We start from the raw sequence: 23,017 nt of genomic DNA on the forward strand, positions 1-23,017 counted from the left end.
ATCTCTCCAGCTCTATGCCTTGAACAGAAGAACATTTACAGAAATAAGGACATTGATGACCTGTAGTCATATTTGATAACTTTGCTCAAAGTCATATTAAAACCTCAAGAATATGATATGTATGTAAGCCAATGAAATTAAGCAAAAAACTAAAACCAAAACCAAAGAGAGAGGAAGAGAGAGATAGAGAGAGAGAGAGAACACAAAAACCTCAGTGCTGGTAAAGATGCAATGAGACCAGCAGCCTCAACTGTAAATTAGTATAATATTTTTGGAAGGCAGTGGGGCAAGGTAAATCAAGACACTTATTCACTGCCTTGGACCTACTAATCTAGTAAACCTGAAATGTGGAGCAAGGTTTGAATTAGTTAATTGTCTATGTAAACAATAAATGGATTTGTGACAAGAATATTAAAGAAGATGTTCTGGATAATAATGATGCAGAATTGTCCATGTCACTCAAGAATGTTTATGCTACCTGATGTTAAATAGAAAGAAAAAAAAAAAGATACAAATATATATTCATGTGATCCTCGCCATGTAAAATGAAATTTTCACAGAATAAAGAGCATGTACCAAACTGCATGTGGTCATAGTCATGGGGTACCTTCCTCTTTGCTTTCTGTGCCTATGCACTTTTATAATCTGAAAAATACAGGTGGGAATCTGAAGAGCTAAGGTTGGGGAGAGGAGACCTTCACAGAGGGAGGTGGGAAGGGAAAATGTATCTGATTCTGAGCCTTCGCTCTGTCACTTGCCCCAACTGGTCCAGTGGCGTGTTCCTCTCTATTTCCCAGGTTTCAATTTTCCCCACCCATTAAATGGGAGAGAGGTGCAGGGAGAGAGAGAGAAGAGAAATGAGAAATGCCTACTTCATCAGGGTGGTAATGGATTTGAAAGTGGTTCTGGGCATTTCACAGGTGACAGACTAGGAGAGAGGGAGGAGGTTTCAATAAGGTTAGGACTGGCAGGTAGCTAGGACACCAGGGCCCACAGAATCTGCCACAAGTGAGCATCCAGTGTCCCAGGTGGGAGAGAAAGATGGGGCTGGAAATCTGGGTAGGTGGGCTCCTGTTCTCCAAGAATTCAGGGAAGAGGCCTCTGGAAGAGAGAAGAGAAGAGGGGTGAGTCCCCTGTGACTCAGGGCCTGGCCACACCCCTGGGCCTCCAGCTATCAGTCTCCCTGGGCAGTCACCCCTCAGACTCTGCTGACAGAGAAATCTTCTCCAGCCCAGGACTTACCCCTCCCACCTGTCTTTCCAGTTTTTTCCCCAGAACTTCCTTCTGGTCAACATCCTCTAGAGTCTAGATCCTTCATCTCCTCATCTCATCTCCCTCTTGAATCTCCCTTGGACCTCTCTCCACCAATAATCTGCCCAGAGTAAACCAAGACCCCTCCTCCCACAAAACACGAGAGTCCAGGCCCCCAGCCCCTCCTCCCTCAGATCCAGGAGTCCAGGCCCCCTGCCCCTCCTCCCTCAGACCCAGGAGTCCAGGCCTTCAGCCTTGTCCTTTTTTTTGGATCAGTGACAAGTTTAAGGAATGTCTAGGGTATTTGGCCACCCAACTTCATGAAGTTCCATCAATGTCCCCTCTGTCTAGATTGCCACTCCAAATCAATATTCAATCCAACATTTTAAAAGGTAACAAAACATGTCAGCTGCACTAAGTTTGCTGGAGACACCTGGCCCTGCCTCTCAGCTCCTTCACACAAGTCTGGAGATGGGTTGCCTTGCAATGACTTCAGATAGTCCTCTTGTTGAATTTCTTAAAAATAACTTCAAAAGCAATCTATAGATTCAATTCAATCCCCATCAAAATACCAACAACATACTTCACAGAACTAGAACAAATACTTCAAAAGTTCATATGGAACCAAAAAACACCTCGAATAGTCACAGAAATCTTGAAAAAGAAGAACAAAGTAGGAGGGATCACATTACCAGATTTCAGGTTATACTACAAAGCCACTGTAATCAAAACATCCTGGTACTGGCACAAGAACGGGCGCATAGACCAGTGGAACAGAACAGAGAACCCAGAAATGTATCCAAGGCAATATGCTCAATTAATATTCGACAAAGGTGGCAAGAGCATACAATGGAGTAAAGACAGCCTCTTTAATAAATGGTGTTGGGAAAATTGGACAGTTACATGCAAAAAAATGAAACTAGACCAGCAACTTATACCATACACAAGAATAAACTCAAAATGGATAAAAGACTTAAATGTGACTCATGAATCTATAAAAATCGTAGAAGAAAATGTATGTAAAATAAAATTTCAGGCATCATAAGCAGCAGAATTTTCACTGATACATCACCTAAGGCAACAGAAACAAAGGAGAAAATGAACACATGAGACTACATCAAACTCAAAAGCTTCTGCACAGCAAAAGATACAATCATCAAAATGGAAAGGCAACCCACTGTATGGGAGAGCATAATTGCCAATGATATATCAGATAAAGGGTTAATTTCCAATATATATAGAGTACTCATACAACTCAACAAAAGGAAGACAAATAATCCAATTAAAAATGGGCAGAGGAACTAAATAGACACCTCTCCAAACAGGACATACAAATGGCTAAGAAACATATGAAGAAATGCTCAACATCACTAATCATCAGAGAGATGCAAATTAAAACAACAATGAGGTATCACCTCACACCTGTCAAACAACAAGTGTTGACAAGGGTGTGGAGAAAAGGGGACTCTAGTACACTGCTGATGGGAATATAGACTGGTGCAGGCACTATGGAAAACAATATGGTGTTACCTCAGAAAATTAAAAATTGAACTGCCATTTGACCCAGTGATGCCTCTTCTAGGAATATACCCTAAGAAGACTGAAACACCAATCAGAAAGAATATATGTACCCCCATGTTCGTAGCAGCACTATTTACAATAGCTAAGATCTGGAAACAGCCCAAATGTCCATCAGTAGATGGAATGGATAAAAAAGCTGTGGTACATATACCCAATGGATTACTATGCAGCTGTAAGAAAGAAAGATCTCTCATCCTTTGAGATGACACGGAAGGACCTGGAAAGTATCATCCTAACTGAAACAAGCCAAACAGAGAAAGACAAGTATCATATGATCTCACTTATTTGTGGAATATAATGAACATAACAGTCTGAGGAATGGGGTAGTCCCAGAGACGTGGAAGTGGGGTACAGACTGACAATCCCCAGAAGAGGGGGTGGTGGGGGAGAGATAAACCACAGAACTTATATGCATGTGTGCATGAACAGTGAACATGGACAACGAAGCTGGGGATAGGGTGGGGAAGGAGGGGGAGGGCTAATCAGTGGGGGGAAAAGGAGAAACAGCTATAACAAAAATTAATTAATAAATAAAAAAATTAAAAATAAATAAAATAACTTCATTTTTCTTTGGGTAGACAGAAAGGCACAGTAGCTGAAGGCACTAATTCTAGAGACTGGGCTTTGTGCGCTCTAATTCTAGTTCTGGCTCCTATAAGCTATTTGTCTTTGAGCACATTACCTCCCTGTTCCTTCAGCTTTGAAATAAGAAAAGTAGCGTTCATTTCCCAGGGCCACTATGAAGACTAGATAATATTCAAAAAGTGTTAGCACACAAATAAGTTTTCAGTAAGTGTTGTTTTTTTTGTTGTTATTGTTGCTGGGGTTTTTGTTGTTGTTGTTGTTAATCCTCACCCGAGGAGATATATATATATATTTTTTCCATTGATTTTTAGAGAGAGTGGCAGGGAGAGGGGAGGAGAGAGAGAAGCATCAGTGTAAGAGAGACACATCTATTGGTTGCTTCCTGCATGCGCCCCAGCTGGGACTGCGGAGCAAACCAACAACCCAGGTACATGCCCTTGACTGGGAGTTGAAGCCACAACCTTTCAGTGCATGGGTGGTGCTCTAACCACTGAACAACACCAGTCAGGGCTGAGTGTTAGATTTTGTTTGTGTCTTTTGTCACTTTTTCCTGATTATAATATCATAAAGTGTGTATATATAAAGGTTCTAATGTACAACACAGTTGAACAATTTACAATAGATACCCATATATCCACCACTTAAATCTTACCATTAACATTTCACTATATTTGTTTTATCGCACATCCACCTATTACTCTATTCATCCATTAACTAATTTTGGATGTATTTCAAAATAAATTACAGACATTGGTGTACTGTCCCCTAAACACTTCAGCATGCATATCTTTTTTAAAAAATATGTTTTTATTGCCTGGCTGGTGTGGCTCACTGGCTGAGTATCGACCCATGCAGTTCGATTCCTGGTCAGGGCACATGCCCAGGTTGTGGGCCTGATCCCCAGTGGAGGCCATGCGGGATGCAGCCAATCTATGTTCTCTCTCATCACTGTTTCTCTCTCTTTCTCCCTCTCCCTTACTCTCTCTCTAAAATCAATAAAGAAATATGTTCTTATTAATTTTATAGAGAGAAGTAAGAGAGAGTGAGAGAAACATCAATGAGTTGCCTCCTGCAAGTCCCCGACGGGGGATGGAGCCCACAACCCGGGCATGTGCCCTGACCAGGAATCAAACTGGCAACCCTTGGTGCCTGGGATGACACTCAACCAACTGAACACACCAACCAGGGCCAGCACGCCTATCTTTAACTAGAGGTTCATTATTTATTTTTTCATAGTGTTTTCTTATAAAATATTTTTTTATTCCTTACCTGAGGATATTTTTCTATTAATTTTTTTTCAGATACACAGATAGAGTGAGAGGAGGGTGGGAGAGAGCGAAACATCAATGTGAGAGAGACACATTGACTGGTTGTCTCCTGCATGACCCTGACCAGCGATCGAACCTTCAACCGAGGTAAGTACCCTTGACTGGGAATCGAACCCGAGACTCTTCTGTCCACGGGCCGACACTCCAACTGCTGAGCCAGATTGATCAGGGCTAAAATATTTTCTTCATTAACGCCTTTGCAGAGCAGATCAAACTCATGATTAAGCATGGTGTGTGGACATGACAAAGCCCAGAGGGCCAATGGCCAGTGCCTGGAGCTGGGGACTTAATTCTTTCTCTTAGAGTTTCCTCTACTCCCCACCACCTCTCACCCCCTCCTTTCCTATACAGCTCCGAACTATTCCTCCTAAATCTACCCATCCCATACTGTAGTAAGATAGACCCAGTGGGGGTGCCAAGAGATGGGTCCACTATGTTGGAAGATGAGTTTTAATTCAGGCTCCACCCTTTCCTGGGTGTTTGACATTGAGCAATTAACTTCATCTCTCTGAGCCTCGGTTTTCTCTCTTTTTTTGTTTGTTTTCTTTCATTGATTTTTTATTTTTTTGAGAGAGGGTAAGGGAGAGGGAGAGAGAGAGAAACATCGATGTGAAAGTGAAATATTCATTGGCTGCCTCCTGCATGCCCCCTCCCAGGAATAAAGCCCACAACCCTGGCATGTGTCCCAACTGGGACATCAAACTGGCAACCTTTTGATGCACTGGACAACACCCAACCAATTGAGCCACACAGGCCAGGGCTGAGCCTTGGTTTTCTTATCTCTACAATAGGAGTGGGCTTAATGAAATCATTTAGTCATTCGGTCAACATTTCCTAAGGCTTCCTCTGGACCAGATCTTGTGCGGGTGCGTGGGACGCGAGGGTGAGTCAGCCCCGGTGCCTGGCCTCAGGGAGCTTTCAGTCCAGTGGGGGAAATGAACGTGAATGCAGATGGTCACAGTTCAGGGTTACTTGAGGGAGGCGCCTACCGTGGAAATCTAGATGAGAGAGTGACTAACCTAACCACAACTGGTAGGAATTGGGTGGTGTTCAGGGAAGGTTTCCTGAAGGAGGTGATATCTCAGCAAACTTGAAGGACAAGTTGTCAGAAGAGAGTTCTGGGAAGAGACAATAGCATGAGTTAAGGCCCGAAGGTCAGAGGTCACGGCGTGGTTCAGGAGAGCCTCAGATTATCTCCACGGCTGGTGTGCAGGGAGACAAGTAGGCAGAGCGGAATCAGCTAAGGTGGCAGCTGCTCACCACGGCCATGGCTCTCGGCTGCTTGAAATGTGTCAGGATCTAACTGACATGCGCTGCTGATTGAAAACGACACATCGGATCCCAAACACCAACAGTGCAAAAAAATAAGAAAGCAAACTCTCTCTTGAGAATTTTTCCTCTTTTGATTTCGTGTTGGAGTGACAATATTTTTGCATGTATTCAGTTAAATAAAATATAAAAATAAGCCCGGCCAGTGTGGCCCAGTGGTTGAGCGTCGACCCATGCACCAAGAGGTCACCGGTTCGATTCCCATTCAGGGCACAGGCCCAGGTTGTGGGCCAGATCCCCAGTGGTGGGCATGCAGGAGACGGCCAGTCGATGTTCTCTCTCATCAATGTTTCTCTCTCTCTCCCCCTTCCTCTCTCTCTAAAATCAATAAAGAAAAAAAATTTAAAATAAACCCTTTTTTTGAGATTTTTATTTACTTTTCATTTTTAACATTTTATTGTTTCAATTACAGTGGACATTCAATATTATTTGCATTAGTTTCAGATGTCCAGCCCAGTGGTTAGACAATCATATACTTTACTGATATTTGTAGTACCCACCTGGCCCCATACATAGTTATTGCAATATTATTGACTGTATTTTCTGTGCTGCACTTAACAACCTGTGACTCGAGCTAGGTGAAAAAAAAGAAGGTATTGAGAAGTACAGATTGGTAGTAACTCTTGCGTCTTTTTATTTATTATTTTTTTGTTACTTTAACTGTGGCTATGAGAACATTTAAAAGTGCATGTGTACCTGTCATGTATTTCTTCTGGTCAGCACCATTCTGGATGCTGAAGGCTTTTCAACACCAGGCTGAGGGGTTAGGACTTTGTCCCCAGGATGATGGGGGACCCAGGGAGGGTGGTGAGCAGGAGAGTCCGGGTCAGCTCTGGGTGCAAGAAGAATAAACCTTCTGGGGACAAGGGAGGGTGCGGAGAAGACAGAAGATGCCCAGGTGATGGTCCATGTGGGAGAGACACCGGGCTGAGCTGAGGCTGGGGAATGGGGACAGAGAAGAGGGAGCTGCACAGAGAGGGGAGGCGATGTGACAGGGCTTGGGGATCAACCAGCTGTGAGGGGTCCCGCTTGTTGCCTGGAAGGATAATGGATCCTCAAGTCAGTGGGGACATGAGTGTGAAGGGTCTGAGGGAACGGGGCGGGGGGCAGGTTCCATTCAAGCCACAGAGTACGTTGAATGACAAATTGGTTTTCATCCCATGAAATTTCTATTTCACTGATTTTAGAGAGAGGGGAAGGGAGAGAGAGACAGACAGACATCAATGTGTTGTTCCACTTATTGACGCATTGCTTGGTTGATTCTTGTATGTGCCCTGACTGGAGACCCAACCTACAACCTTAGCTTAGGGAGAGAAGGCTCTAACCAACCGGCCAGGGCCCCCACAATGAGATTTAATGCGAGCAAAAAACGTAGCTCCAGGCCAAACTGGTGCTGAGGCAGAAATGAAGATCAGTTGACCTCCCTGCCCAATTTCTTTCCTGAAAACGCCCATTGTCCTTCTCAGGCCCAGCAGCTCCCCTGCCCCTGTCACCGCACCCATCCGCATTTCCCTCTCCTGAGCCACGCACACCCTGGCCACTCAGCCCACGCCCGGTGCCACCTGCCTTCCCGGCACCCGCCGCCGGCCCTTCCCCTCAGAGCCTCCTGGATCCCCCGGAGCTCACGGGCCCTCACGCCACATTCCACTCGCTCTCAGGTTTTCTGGCCTTTCCTGCTGATGTCCACGCCTCTCCCAATGTGTTCAATTTCATCAAATCCCCAGATCCTCCTGCGCCCCACTGGCTTCCTCACGCCCCACCCCCACATCTCGCTGGGCTCCCCAGGAACCTGCAGCCCGTCCGCGCGTGTGCACCTTCTCCTCCTGGTGCAGGGGGAGAAGCTATTGACCCAGGGGAAGATCAGAGAGAGATTTAGAGACTTGGAGCACCAAGGGGAAAGACAGAGACAGAATAAAAAGATGGAGAAAGCAGCAGAAGGGTAATGAGACATAGGAAGAGACTGAGGAACAGAACAAGAGACCGACAGACACGGAGACACCCCGCCTGGGCCAGGGAGGGAAATGGACAGAGACCTCCGAGGTGCGCAGACTTGGAGGAGGGCGGCTGGGAGGGTCCGGAGTCCTGATATCAGGGCAGAGGTGTGTGGACAATCAAAAGACAGCCAGGGCCCTGGACGGTTTGGCTCAGCAGTTGGAGCGTTGGCCCGTGGACCCGAGGGTTCCCGCTAGGGGCATGAACCTTGGTTGCAGTTTGTCCCTGGCCGGTTGGGGCTGTGTGGGTGGCAGCCACTGGATGTGTCTCTCTCACATCGAAGTTTCTCTCCCTCTCTCTTCTTCCCTCTCTCCCTCCCGCTCTGTCTGAAGATAAATGCAAAAATGTCCTTGGGGGAGGCTAAGAAAGAAAAAAACGTTAAAAAGACAGCAAGAGGACTGTCAGCCTGGGACAAAGAGAAGCTATTGACGCAGCTTCTGCCACCCGCCTTCCAGGAAGAGAGGTTGAGAAACGGCGCTGCCAGGAGCGTGGCACTGGGCGCTGGGGGCGGACAAAGCCGAATTGTCCCAGGGCCTGTCCCCACAATGCCCGGGCCTGCGCCCCAGCCTGGTGACACATGCTTTCTCACTAGCTGGCTCACTCTCTCGTGGGGACAAGGAGGTCGCCAGCACCCACAGAGGGACTTGAAGGCAGGTGCGTGAATCATCCCAACTTCACTGAACCCATGGGGTCTGGTTCCCAGGGCCCAAGGCCCTGCGGGTCCTGAGCACTGACAGACAGAGGTGGTGGGGTCCCCAGAGGCCAGGGCTACTGCTCACTTACCCAGGAGGACGACATTTGGGTCCTCAGACAGTTTCTTGCTCAAAGACCTAGAAGTTCAGGGATTTAGGAGGCCAAGCTGCCATGGCTGCCTCTCCCACACCCGGGAGTCGGCACCCAGCCCCTCCTCCCTCAGACCCAGTATTCACCAGTGCACGTAGGGACAAGTGCTCCCCTTCCTGGAAGCTGGGGTCAGGGGTCATCAGGAGCAGCTGTGGGGGGGGGGGTGGAAGAATGTGTGTAGGAGGCCCGGTAAGGAGGAAAGGGAGGAGCAGCTTCCTGCCCCGGGGATGTTGGTAGAGAGGGGTTAAAAGGGAGCAAGCACCAGGAGCATCTGGGGAGAAGATCAGCCTTTTCCAGGGAGGCCAGAGCCCCTGGGGTGTCTGTCAGCCAGTCCTTGATGCCCTGGGCCCTGCAGCCCCTCCATCTTCTGCTCTTGTCTCTTTCTGTCTCTCTTTCATTCCTAGGGGTCCTCACTGCTTTGCTGACCCCTTCTCCCCTCAGCTCCCTGCATTTCTGACTCCGCCTCCCTGTCTCTCTGCCTGTGATACGTGCTGTCCCTGGGCCAGTAGACAGTGGCCCCCAGCAGGTAAGACCACACTGCACCCCAGAACGTACAAGTAGGGGGGGTGAACAACAGGTGAGCCCAGAGCTCAGGTTTAGGGGGAAATGCACTGGGAGACAAGAACATCAGGGGCCTCCCGGGCCAACCCTCCCTGTTACTAGGCAGGCAAACTCGACCTTCGACCCGGGAGGTGTAGAAAGACTAGACTCGCACTGTGAGCGGTACCCGGGACCAACAGTTGCAGTGCTGGGTTCCCACCGGCACCTGCCTCCACGGGACCCTCAGGGAGAAGACGGGGGTGTAGGAGAGAAGAAATCAGGAGGCTGGATGAAGAGCAGGAGTCAAGGGTCAGGAAGGAGGGAGAAGGGGGGCGGGCCTGGGTGAGGTCTGAGACAGTGATTGATGGAGCTCTTGGCTTCCCCTCCTAGGAACCACCATGGAGATGCTGATTGCAGCCCTGGTTCTGACCGCCACAGGTGGGAAGAAAGGGGAGGGGGACGAGGAGGTTTGGGGACAGGGTGGGGGTTGCCGATGGGGCAGAGATTGGAACTGGAGATGGGAGCCACACAGGTGTGGACAGGGGGTGGCTTTGGAATGAGGAAGCCGTTCACATTGGCGGCTAAGTGAGGAATGGGGGGTGCAGGCAGGGAAGGGGGCGGGAGGTGGGGTGAAGATGGGGGAGAGGACGGGGTTGGCTTTGGGGATGGTAATGGATACGTCTGGGGGTGGGGCTGCAGATAATCTTCATGATTAAGACAGGACTGGGTTCACCCTGGTGGACCGGCTGCTGTCTCTAGACCTTTCTGTGATTCAAACCTTCCTTCCTCAGTCCAGGCAGAGAGGAGGGACAAGGTGCTACAAGGTGGACCCTGCGATCGCATGTCTCACCCCTACCAAGCTGCTCTCTACAGCGCCGGCCACTTGCTCTGCGGGGGCGTCCTCATTCACCCATCATGGGTCCTCACGGCTGCCCACTGCAAAAGAACGTGAGTTCCCACACTGTGGACAGGGAGTGGTTGCAACTAGACCCCACCAACGTCTTGCAGACTTCAGGCATGAAATGACACACATCTCCGCCGTCCCAGTGCGAGGCCATCTGATAACCCATCTCATTTGGCCAATATTTAATTAAGCATTAAATATATGCCAGGCACTGTCTGGGGCCCTGGGGATCCAGCAGTAAGCAATACAAGCAGAGTTGCTGCTTTGGTGAACTGACCTTCTCTGATCATGCAGGGCCCCGTAGGGAGATACAGATTCAGTGCTAAGCGCAGTGGGAAGGCGCTGGAGAGCTTTTCTCTGGGAAGCAGCGAGATCTGATTTCATTGTTAAAAGCACTCTGGCTACCTTGTGGAAGGTGGACGGGGCAAGAGGAGATGGACAGATGCCTGTGGGGGCTGTCGCCATGGTCCAGCACGATACAGTGATGCCTGGGACCAGGATGCTGGCAGTGGAGATGGGCGGAAGTTGGAAATCTTGGGAGTCATTTTCAGACCGAGCCAGCAGGACTTGGCGATGTGAGATGGGAGGGAATGAAAACAAGCAGGGCTCACTTCCAAAGTAGTTGACGTGGACACCTGGGTGTTCGGTGGGTCTTTCGCTGAGTCGGAGGAGAGAGAAAGAGAAGCAGTTTGGCTATGGGCAGTGGGATATCAGGCATTTTGCTGTAGCCAAGATGAGTCTGAGATCCCTGGGAGATATCCAAGAAGGATGCCAGGTTGGCCGCTGGCGCTCAGGGGAGAGGTCAGAGCCGGAGGTAAAGATGAAGGCGTCATCTGCAAGCAAGTAGTATTTAAAGCCACGGGACAGGATGAGATCACCCAAAAAGCGGGCCTAGACAGAGGAGCAGAGAGGGCCTGGGACAAATCCTCAGGGCACTAAAAACCGCAAGTTAGATTACCAACAGCTGTTCAGAACTACCTCTGGGCCAGGTCCCCAGTGAAGCAGTGAAATTCCCACAATAAGGGCCTGTTGGTCCCATTTTTCAGATGAGGGAACTGAGGCCCAGAGAATTAACAAGGGATAACTCAAGCGTGTGGAAAGCAGGAGATGCTTCACCTCACTGTTGGGGGAGGGGTCTTGTCATGCAAGGTCGCGGACTCAAGGACCCCAGAATGGTCTCCCCATGCTCAGAGAAAACTGGCCTCCCTCCCACCATCCTCATTCATTCATGCAGGGCCCATTGATTGAGAGCACCCACTAAGGGCCAGATTTGAGTTGGGCAGTGGGGATTCCGGAGTTAATGACAGTCATGCCCTTGGGTCATAGGGGCAGAAAGACACTTAACAAACAAATCTTCAAAAAAAAATGTATACGATTACAAATTACCCTAAGTCCAGCAAAGAGGAAGAACAAAAATGGCTTCTCCAGAAAAAAAAAAAAAAGCAGGAGTACTTACTGTAGGTGGATGTGATGAAATGCATGCTGAGGCATGGAAGACGAGAGAGCATGGCCAAGGGAAGTTGGGGAAGAGCATTTAGGGCAGAGGAAACACAAGGGCAACGGCCCTGAAGTAAGAACAATCTGGAGTATTACCAGTTCACAGGGGGCAGAGAATGGTGGGATGAGACACTTGGGCTGTATTCTGAGGGTAATGGGGAGCTACGGGAGGCTTTTGAGCAAGACAGTGGCTCTTTGATCCATTTCACAAATATTTATTGGATGCTCATCATGTTCCCATTACTGATCTAGGCACTGAGAATGTTGTATCTGAACAAAACAAAAATCCCATCTTGATATTCTAGAGCTGTGCCATCAGCCACATATGGCTAATTAAATCTACATTAATAACAATGAAATGAAATTCCAAATCCATAAGCCACATTTCAAGTGCTCAGTAGTTGCCTGTGGCTAGTGGCCCCTGGATCAAACAGCACAGAGAAATTTTCATCACTGCAGACAGTTCTATTCAGCACCGATGCTATAGTAGGAGGAGAGACAATAAAACAAGTAAATATTTAACAGCGCATATATTATACATAAAATAATAATGATAGGTTTTCTGGTGGAAAAAAAAAAAAAAACAGGAGAGGGAGATAAGAAGTACCTGTTGGGGTGGATATTTACATCTTAATTAGGTTACCAGGGAAGGCCTCACTGAGGAGGTGACATTTGAAGGAGGTCAGGGAGTGAACCATGCAGATGTCTGGGAAAAATAGTTGCTGGCAGAGAAAACAGACAGTGCAAAGGCCCTGGGGTGAGAGAATGACTGTTGTGTTTAAGGAAAGGGCAAGGAAACCAGAGTGGCTGTAGAAGAAAGAGAGAGGGTAATAGTGGGAGGAGATACTTGTGAGGTAATTGGCAGGACCATGTAGGCCATAGTGAATACTTTGGTCTTTACTCTGAGTGAGTTGGGAGTCATGGGAGAATTATGAGCAGACTAAGGACAGGACAACTTATGTTGTTAAAATATCTGGCTGTTCTGTGGAAGATAGACTATAGAGAGCCGGAGGCAGAAGCAAGGAGTCCAGTAAGGGAGCTACTGCTGTAGTCCAAGTGAGGGATGATGGTTTCTCAGATCAAGATGGTAGCAATGGGGGCAGTGAGAAGTGGTCAGATTCTGGGTATATTTTGGAAAGATAAAAGGATGTCTGGACAGCTTGGATGTGAGGCATAAAATAAAGAGTCAAGGATAGTCTCTGTGTTTGTTTTGGAAGGATAGAATTGTCATTTACTGGGCTGGGAAGACTGAAGGAAACAGGCCATATAGCTCATGGTGTACCAGGCTACCCCCACCTCTCACCGCAGCCCATCTGGAGTCTCATCTGCAGCCCAAGGGCTAAAGATGAGACCCAGACCTCCTTTCTCCCAGGAATATTCAGGTCTACCTGGGGAAGCATAACATTTATGAAAGAGAGAGTTTCCAGGAGCAGAGCTCTGTCGTCCAGGTTATGGTCCACCCTGGCTATAATGCTGATACTCATGACCAGGACATCATGCTGTTACGCCTGAAGCGCCCAGCCAAACTGTCTGAACGCATCCAGCCTCTGACCCTGGAGAGAGACTGCTCAGCTAACCACAGCAGCTGCCACATTCTAGGCTGGGGCAAGACATCAAATGGTCAGTAGAACAAGGGCAATGAGCAGGCTAATGGGTGATAGGTCTTGGGGAAAGTGGACCAAAGGGTAAAGGGTCAAAGATGAAGGTGGTCCAATGGTGAGGACCAATTAGGTAGTGTATTACTGGGTGGAAGGTCAATGGGGAAGGAAGGCAAATATAGGAGTTGGGCCAATGAGTGAGTAGCCAATGGAGAAAGTGACCAATGGGTGAATAGTATGGGTGGATGGGCCATAAGATGATGATGGGTCTATGGTGGGGGAGGGTCAATGGGGAAATACCAATCAGGAAGGAGGCCAGTTGTCAAAAGGGACCAATCAGAATGCACTGATGTTCAAGAAGGGATAAGTGGAGATGAGATTAATGAAACAAGAGATATTAATAAAGCAGGGAAGCCATCTGAAGGATGTGAATTGAGAGAATGAACAGGTAGAGAAAGCTAATGGAAGAGGGACCACTGGGGAAGAGTGAATAATCAAGAGGAGTCACTAGAGGAAGATACAAGTCCAATAAATCAGCAAGAATCATTGACATGGGCCTGTAAGTGAAGAGCCAAAAAAAAATGGACTATTGGATGAAGGGTCAATGGAAGGGTAGAGTAATGGGGGAGAACAGAGCCATTTATTAAAGGACCAATGAGGGAGATGGACCATTGGATGAAGGGCCTATAAGGAGGAAGAGCCAATGGGCAAAGAAGGACCAGTTAGGAAAGGACTAATGGTCCATCGGTGACCAATCAGGATGAACCAATAGCAGGAATGGTCCAATGGACAAATAATGGAGGTCACTAATCCAGGGAGAGTCTGGAAGTCAGCTGGAACTACTGAAGAAGGTGGGACCTATGGAGGAGAAAGAAGTGGGGGCAGGACCTAAGAGAAAGGAAAAACCAACAGGAAATGAGGATTCATGGAGAAGGGGTGACTAATGAGGAAGACAGGCCAGTGGGAGGGAAGAAGGACGTAAAGAGGGACCAATCAGGAGTCAGAGCTGATGGAAATGTGTCTTAAGAATGACAGACAAATAAGGAGAAGGGAACCAGTGGGAAACAAGAACCAACAGAGGAGGGAGGACTTGTGGGGGTTGGATGGTAGCTGGGGAAGATGTGGGAAGGATGGGCTGTGAAGTGAGCCGGCCCCTTCTCTCGACAGGTGTCTATCCTAACACCATCCAGTGTGCAAATGTCCACCTGGTATCTCATGAGGACTGTGAGAGGGCCTACCCTGGCCAGATCACCCAAAACATGGTGTGTGCTGGGGATGAGGAGTTCGGGAAGGACTCCTGCCAGGTGAGGCCAATAATGGGACACACCAGTTGTATAGCAAAGGACAGAGACACGAAAACACAGACAGAGACAGGAAGAGGGAGACACACAAACCCAAACAGAGCTTTACAGAGATAAGCTGGGAGAGACTATGAGGCATGAAAAGGGGGAGAGATTCAATTCGACACACACAGACACAGTCAAGGATAGACAGACATAGAAGGACATCCAGCAGAGACAGGAAATGCCGCCAAGGATGGAGATGGAGAGAGCATGAACCAGAGAAACACAGTAAAGAAGCCAATGGCATGAAGGGACTGTCCTTCCTCAAACAGAGCCCCCACAGGTCCTGCTCACACATGGCCAAGCTGTGGAGGAGGGGGACACTAGCTGGGGAAAGAGGCTCCATCCCCACTCCCAAATACCTTTAATGTGGGTTTCTTCCACTATGGTCCATTGGATCTCTCCAAAACTTACTGTGAAACACTTGGGCCAGCCAATAAGGAGAAAGCGAGCAAGATGAAGTGATTCACAGTGAGCTGGATGAAAAGAAAGGGCATGCACACACACACCCTCAGCTCCTGCCCTGTCTGGCCCTGTTCTGTTCTTAACCTTTATTCTTTCTCTTCCTCTTTTTCTCTCTATGCCTCTCTGTTTCTCCATGCTTTTGAGTCTCTCTTGGTCTCTCTATTTCCCTGTCTGTGACTGTGTGTGTGTGCGTGTGTGTGTCTGTCCCCAAGTATTTCTCTCCATCTCTGAATGTCTCTCTTTCCCTCTCTGCATGTCTCTGTGTCTCCTTCTCTCTCTCTGTCTTTCTCTCCCTGCATTTATGACTCTTCTCTCTTTCCTTTTCACAGGGTGATTCTGGGGGTCCATTGGTGTGTGGAAACCGTCTCCGAGGCCTTGTATCATGGGGTAACGTCCCCTGTGGATCCAAGGAGAAGCCGGGGGTCTACACCAATGTCTGCAGATATGGCCAATGGGTCCGTAAAACCATTCAGGCCAACTAACTCTGACATGTGACCTCGATCCCCACTTACTGGCTCTAAAATATCTCTGATCAAGACCTTGTCTTCCCCTCACCTGCCCAGATCCAACCCTTCATGCTTAATTCTGCTTGATTTTACCCCAGCTCCATCCGTGCATCACTGGAAGTGAGTAGGGGCACAGGCTGGGGTCTTGCCCCCACCACTAAGAGAATACAGGAACATCCCTTCCAAGCAGCCCTCTCTCCCTGATTATCCCATGGGCTTGGTGTCTTCCTACAGAAGAGTGGTCATAAGTCTGGAAAATCTGAGTTAGAATCCCAGCTCCGCCGCCTGCTGTGCATGTACCCTTGGGAAGTGCCTTCCTTCTCTGTGTGGACTCTCGTCTGCAAAAATAGGGGTAATAACAGTATATTTCTCAAAAGCCGGTGGCTGTCGTTGGGACGCGTCAAGGTCTCAGGCACGCCTGCCTGCTCAATAAAGTGTGAATTTGTTGTTGGTGACGCTTTTTGCTCTCCTCTCACTTCTGCCGCTCTGAAACCCAGATATTCTTTGTCATTTTAACAGCCTAATTGGGTGTATCCTCTCCTCCAGGGAGAGGTCCTTGACTCTTCCACCTTGTGCTAGCCCTCAGGGGTGCCCCTCTCCCATAAACCCCCTTTGTAGTGCCAAAAGCAGGGAGGTAAGAGGGTTGGAAGACCATCGTGTGTAGGTAAGAGTGATGGGTGAGGATAGCCAGGACCAGCTGCACCTCAGACCCCAGATCAAGAGGCTGAGACTTTCTCCTCAGGGTAATGGGGAGCCATGGAAGGGTTGTGAGCAGGAGCAGCACTGGAGACATGTGTAGGATGGACCAGGTAGGAGATCGAAAGGCAGTCAAAAGGAGGTTTGGGAGGATGGTACATGGAGACGAGATGAGGGTTGAGCTGGAGCTAGGGCTGGGAGGACTGGAGAAGGGAGGCTGAACATGAACTTACTGTATGGAGAAGCTTGGATGCGTGGTATTCCCATAAAGGGAAAGACCTGCAGAAAAGCCTGGGGGGGGGGGGGGTGTGAGAAGAGCTGGTGTGCCCCGGAGATGGCAAGTGGCTCAGGATGGTGCAGGCTGGGGTCTGAGGCAGGAGAAGTGGATGATGTGACTGGAAATGTAGGTCAATGGAAGACGGTGCTGGGCCTTGAATGCCAAGCAGAAGCTGGCCTTGATCCTGAGGGTCTTGAAAAAAGGAAGGATGGGGTCAGCTTTCATTATTAGAAATATCTCATTAGAGCCCATGTGAGGTGGGGGGATGGGCAGGAAGGAGTAAAGACTGGAGGCCCTCAAAGAAATTAGGGGAGCAGCCCTGGCCAGTGTGCTCAGTGGTTAGAACATCGGGCTGCACACTAAAGAGTCATGGGTTTGATTCCTGGTCAAAGGCATGTACCTGGATTGCACATTCAGCCCCTGGCCCCAGTTGGGCTATGTACAGAAGACAACCAGTCAATGTGTCTCTCACATCAATCTCTCTCTCTCTCTCTCTCTCTCTCTCTTTCTCCCTCCCTTCCTTCCACTCTCTCTAAAAATCAATGGAAAAAAATATCCTCAGGTGAGGATACTTTTTGAGGAACAAAAATAGAAAGGAGGGGAACAGACAGCTGGGTGAGGACCCAGTCTTCTGCACACTTTCTGGGGTTCTCCCACCAACATACACCACACATGACCCCTAACTGATATACACTCCTCTGTCCCCAAGCCCCAGGCCTGTGCCCGTCCTCAGAGAGGTATTCTCCTCTTACAACCCCCTGCACCATCTCTGAGGAAGACAGGATAACATCTAAGCCATGTGTCCTCCCAGGGAGGGGAGAGGGACGATGGTAGCTCCCCAGAGAGAGAGAAACTAGAGGCCCCACATGGGGCTGGGATTAAGAGCGAAGAAATGTTTAGAAACAGGGAGGATGGGAGATGATAATCCACTTGTTTCACAAATACTTAATGCAACCTATTTCGCCCAGGACAGAGTAAAATGAAATTGGAGGTCATTAAACAGAGTGACTGCACCATAGACGACATTCAAAATCAATCCTCTCTCTCTCTCTCTCTCTTTTAATCTTCACTTGAGTGATTGTTTTTATTGATTTGAGAGAGAGAGAAACATCAATTTGTTGCCTCCTGTACACGCCCCAACCAGGGACCAAACCCACAGCCTGGGTATGTGCCCTGACTGGGAATCGAACCCATGATCTTTTGGTGTGTGGGACAATACTCCAACCAATTGAGCCACCTGGTTGGGGCACTCCTGTGTCATTTTTTTTTTTTTAATCCTCACCCGAGGACATTTTTTTGTTTTTTGTTCAGATAGAGTGGGAGGGAGAGAGAGAAACATCGACGTGAAAGGGACACATCAAGTGGCTGCCTCCCGCATGACCCAACCAGGGCCGGGGACAAACTGCAACCGAGGTACCTGCCCTTAGCGGGAACCAAACCCTGGTCTCCCTGGACCGCAGGCCAATGCTCTAACCGCTGAGCCAAACCAGCCAGGGCTCCCGTGTCATTTTTTGTTTGTTTGTTTTTAATACGTTTTTATTGATTTTTTTAGAGAGAGAGGAAGAGAGAGAGAGATGGAAACATCGATCGGCTGCCTCCTGCATGACCCCTCCTGGGGATGGAGCCCGCACCCCAGGCATGTGCCCTGACCTGGAATAGAACCGGGACCTCTCAGTCCATGGGACAAGGCTCAACCCACTGAGCCCCACCGGCCAAGCTCCTGTGTCATTTTTGATGGAAGAGCAATGTGGTCCCAAGACAAAGGAGGTATTTGAAAAGAACAGAGTCCCTCGATTCCAAAGGTCTTCAGAATTGAAGAAAAAGGTCTTAAGAACCAAGGAAATAGGAAATTTTATCAAGGGATGGGATAGGAAGCAGTGGTTGACTTTTACGAGGACAAAGAAATATTGTGTCCCGGGAAGAGACTGGGCCTGCCTTGACCAACCCCTTCTACAAGTTATAAACCACAAGTAAAACCACCAGGATCACCAGAGAGAACCTAATCAATGGCCAGAACAAAATCAACTTCAGTTGATCGTCTTCCTTAACAGACAACAATAACAATAAACACTTAGCACAGGCCAGGCGTTGTTCTAAGGGCTATTTACTAACTCGTTGAATCTTCACAGCAAGTCTGAGAGCTAGGTACCATTATTATTTTTTAATAATAAATGTTCTTTAAAATGTGTTTTTATTGATTTTTAGAGAGAGAGAAAGGGAGAGGGAGAGAGAGAAACATCGATTAAGGACTGAACCCAAAACCTGGGTATGTGCCCCGACCCGGAATTGAACTGGTGACCTTTCCGTGCATGGGACCACACTCAACCAACTGAGCCCACCAACTAGGGCTATGTACCATTATTGTTCCCTAATTACAGAGAGGAAAACTGAGGCTCCAAGAGGCTCCAGGGTTGGCCCAAAGCCTTACAGATAATAGGTGACCACTTCAGAATTTGAGCACCAGGAGGCTGGTGCCAGGATTGGGTTCCTCACTCCATGAAAATCTTCTTTCGATTCCAACGTGCTTTCCAATTGAGCAGAGAAATATTTTTTATTTTTTTAATGTTTTTTCTTTCTTTTTTTTTTTTTTTTTTTTGAGAGAGAGAGAGAAGAAGAGAGAGATAGAAATATCAATGAGAGAGAGAGAAGCATCAACATCGATTGGCTGTCTCCTGCACACCCACTACTGGGGATCGAGCCCAAAACCTGGGCATGTACCCTGACTGAGAATCGAACCAGGACCTCTTGGTGCCTGGGTCAACACTCAACCACTGAGCCGCACCAGCCAGGCGAGCAGAGAAATATGTAAAGGCCCAGTCTTTCACATGAATTTTTTTGTTTGAATCAGAATCTTTGCACATTTGGTACTTATGGTGCTTGTATGTTTAAGAGAAATTTACTTGTCCTAGGGACATCCTTGTGACTGGAGCTTCGAACGTGTCATTGACCTTCGATGTTTACGTTGGACTCACATCCACTTCCTATCCAGTGTTGGGAGATTAGAAAAAATGCAACATTGATCACATGTGTACATGTAATATACAGAGGTGGATGAATGCATTTTAATGTGGAGAGGTTTGTCTAATAATGGAAGGACTTTCCAAAGAGATTAAATATGTTGGTTTAGAAACAGAGTATAAGATGTTTGAAGATATTTAGCATGTAAATTAGACCAAACATAATAATAAAGAATTCATAAAAGTGCATTAAGCCCTGGCCAGGTGGTTCAGTTGGTTGGAGCATCATCCCGTACCCTGAAAGGTCACAGGTTGGATTCCCAGTCAGGGCACATACCTAGGTTTCAGGTTCTAACACCAGTTAGGGCATGTACTGGAGGCAACCAATTGATGTTTCTCTGTCACATCGATGTTTTTCTCTCTCTCTCTCTCTCTCACTAAAAATCAATGAAAAACATGCCCTGGCCGGTTTGGCTCAGCGGTTAGAGTGTCAGCCCATGGACCAGAGAGACCCGGGTTTGGTTCCCGCTAAGGGTACATACCTTGGTTGCAGTTTGTCCCTGGCCCTGGTTGGGTTTGTGTGGGTGGCAACCAGTCGATGTGTCTCTCTCACATCAATGTTTCTCTCTCTCTCTCTTCCTCCCTCTCTCCCTCCAGCTCTATCTAAAGATAAGTGCAAAAATGTCGTCAGGTGAGGATAAAGAAAAAGAAAAACATATCCTAGGGTGAGGATTTTTTAAAAAAAAGAGTGTTAAGAAATCTAGAATGAAAAGCTTTGCAAGCTAAACTTAAAAGACTAAGAAAGTACCAGGTTTCTGAGTGTGTCACTTTAATGCATGAAATATGTGTCGTAATAGTCAAAATAAACCTCAGAATTTTATTTTATTTTATTTTTTTCTTTATTGATTTTAGAGAGAGAGGAAGTGAGAGGGAGAGAGAGATAGAAACATTGATGAGAGAGGACATCAATTGGCCGCCTCCTGCATGCCCCCCACTGGGGATTTGGCCCACAACCTGGGCATGTGTCCTGACCAGGAATCGAACCTGTGACCTCTTGGTGCATGGGTCGATGCTCAACCTCTGAGCCACACTGGCCGGACCAGAATTTTATTTTTTACGTTACTTTTCCCTGTGCACTGGGCCAGCCTCAAGGGCTCTAAAACCTCTTCAACAAGTGCCGGAGTGAGTGGGACTGCGGGTGTTTTCCCCCAGTGAATGTGACCTCCACCAGGGCAGCATCTCCAGGCATCTTCATTCATCTTGTTCATGGATAGACCTGAGTCCGGCACACAGCAGGTGCTCAGCATGCACAGGCTGAATGAGTGCTTGGCTCTTACACAGTGGGGACAGACACTTGGAGTCACAGTTAGAGACGAATACAGAGAGCTGAAGGCACACAGAAAATGCCAGGATGGAGAAGAGGTCAGGAGAGGCAACCTCAGGCGGCCTAGGACCAGAGAGGGAGAAGCCACCTTTTGGGTTCCCCACCCAGTGCCCCATTTCTCAAAAGGCTAAGAGCCACCCAGCCCCTGGCCTGGCCTCTTGGCATGTTTCCTCAGCAACATGTGGTCCTGCCCAACTTTCTCACCCACGCCTGGCTGTGCAGTTGGGACACCACACCTGCGGGGGAGCCCAGACTGGATCCCTGCCCCTTTCTGCTCTCTAGCCCCTGCCCAGGGGGAAGGGCAGGAAAACAGGTTTTGGGGGTCCCTTGGCAAAGCAGCCTGAGTCTTCTTGGGTGGAGGAGACAGAGGGACAGAAAGACACAGAGATACAGATATTCAGAGCCAGTGACAGAGAGAGAGAACAATACAAAGACAGAAACTCAGAGAGAGAGGTTGAAAAGAATTAAGTCACAGAGAAGAGATACATGGGGAGGAAAGACAGACCCAGAGGTGTTGAGGTTAATAAGTCACAGAGGCACAAGGAAATGTCTGTGGTGAAGAAGATGCTATCCTGATGGTGGTGATGATTGGACATGTGTGTCTCAAAACTCATGAAATGGTGCATGTTAAGTATGCGGTTTCTTGGACCTCGGTTATGCCTCAATAAAGCTGTTAAAAAAATAATAATAATGAAGCCGACTTTAGAATTCCAAGGTATATTTGACAAAGTATTCAGAAGCATTAAAAAGAAAGGATTGCCCTGGCCGGTTTTGCTCAGCGGTTAGAGCATCAGCCCACAGACCAGAGTTTCAGGTTCGATTTGGGGTCAAGGGCACAAATCTGGGTTGCAGGTTTGATCCCTGGTCAGGGTTGTGCAGGAGGCAACAAATCGATGTGTCTTTCTCACCTCGATGTTCCTCTCTCTCTCTCTCCCTCTCTCTGTCTCTCTCTCTCTGCCTCCCTCCCTCCCTCCCATTCTATCTAAAAAGCAATGGAAGACTATCCTTGGGTGAGGATGAAAGAGAGTATTATGGAGACACAGATAAAAGCATGTACCCATAAAGGACAGGCATGGACAACAAAGCTGGGGACGGGGTGGGGGGGGGTGTCAATGGAGAAAAAAAGGAGAAACATCTGTAACAAAAATAAATTAATAAAAAAAATTTTTTTTAAGTGAGATGTAGAGACACCGAAAGACATAGTGGGAGGGTCAGAGAAACAGACACGTTGAGACCCAGAGAGACAGGGATCTTTGCTCCGAGGTGGGGGGGGGGGGGTTGAGACAGAGAAGGGTGATGCTCTGTGAGCGCCTTATACTGAAGGAGACTCGGAAACCATTCAGAAGGAAGCAAAAGGAGGGAGAAGGAAAGGCAGAAGAGTTTGCAATCCCGGAGACAACGTTTGGAAAGATGACGCGCAGGGTGAGAGGCGGCGCGGGGAACAAAGGAAAACCCTCGCGCCGAGCTGCGCGCCCCAGAGCGGAGACCCTCCCCATCCCGGGGCCAGGGAGGTAGGGAGTGGCTTTCGGAACTGGGTGGGGGGTGCTCTGGGGGCGGGATGGAGGGGAGGCCGGAGGAGTGATTGCCGCGGCCAGGCAGGGCGCCTCACTACCCGGGAATGCGCCCCAGGCGGCAGTGGGTGGTTATAACCCAGGTCGGGTGCCCGGAGCCGACGAGGAGGCGGCGGCAGGACGGCGCGGGCCTGAGAAGTCTTCGGCGGAGCTGGGAGCAGGCTCCCCACCCCTGCCTGGGGGACGCGCGCAGGTGAGGCTAGGTGAGGGGGACAGCGATGGCGAGGTGTCCCCACGTCTGGCTCTGGTCGCTCTGTCCTCCCTCCTCCTCCCAGTCCCTCTCTGCCCCGGGAAACAGAGTAGGGAAGGAAGCAGGTAAGGGTTCCCCATAATCACTGGGACCTCCCCATTCTCTGTCCTCCCCTGCCAG

General features: G+C 48.5%; 1 protein-coding gene across 2 annotated transcripts; it reads left to right on the top strand.

Moving 5' to 3' along the window:
• Positions 1-8,662: 8,662 nt before the first annotated feature.
• LOC118638350 (kallikrein-6-like) lies at positions 8,663-16,179 on the top strand. Of its 2 annotated transcripts, XM_036274099.1 has the most exons (8): positions 8,663-8,720; positions 9,351-9,435; positions 9,840-9,887; positions 10,241-10,397; positions 13,223-13,470; positions 14,616-14,752; positions 15,586-15,711; positions 15,861-16,179. In XM_036274099.1, the coding sequence occupies exons 3-8, from the start codon at positions 9,848-9,850 to the stop codon at positions 15,888-15,890; spliced, it is 738 nt and encodes a 245-aa protein (XP_036129992.1). In that variant the 5' UTR covers positions 8,663-8,720; positions 9,351-9,435; positions 9,840-9,847; the 3' UTR covers positions 15,891-16,179. The 2 variants fall into 2 exon arrangements, with proteins under 2 accessions (XP_036129992.1, XP_036129993.1); XM_036274100.1 differs by having other exon boundaries at positions 15,586-15,904.
• The last annotated feature ends 6,838 nt before the right edge of the window (positions 16,180-23,017 follow it).

The sequence above is a fragment of the Molossus molossus genome, unplaced genomic scaffold (assembly GCF_014108415.1).
Source record: "Molossus molossus isolate mMolMol1 unplaced genomic scaffold, mMolMol1.p scaffold_m16_p_21, whole genome shotgun sequence".
Classification (NCBI taxonomy): Eukaryota; Metazoa; Chordata; class Mammalia; order Chiroptera; family Molossidae; genus Molossus; species Molossus molossus.

Excerpts from the sequence above, each read along its gene's own strand:
- LOC118638350 (XM_036274099.1), top strand. The coding sequence starts at position 9,848 with ATGGAGATGCTGATTGCAGCCCTGGTTCTGACCGCCACAG. Across the intron at positions 10,398-13,222 it reads GCTGCCCACTGCAAAAGAAC|GAATATTCAGGTCTACCTGG; the intron begins GTGAGTTCCCAC and ends CCTTTCTCCCAG. Across the intron at positions 14,753-15,585 it reads TCGGGAAGGACTCCTGCCAG|GGTGATTCTGGGGGTCCATT; the intron begins GTGAGGCCAATA and ends TCCTTTTCACAG.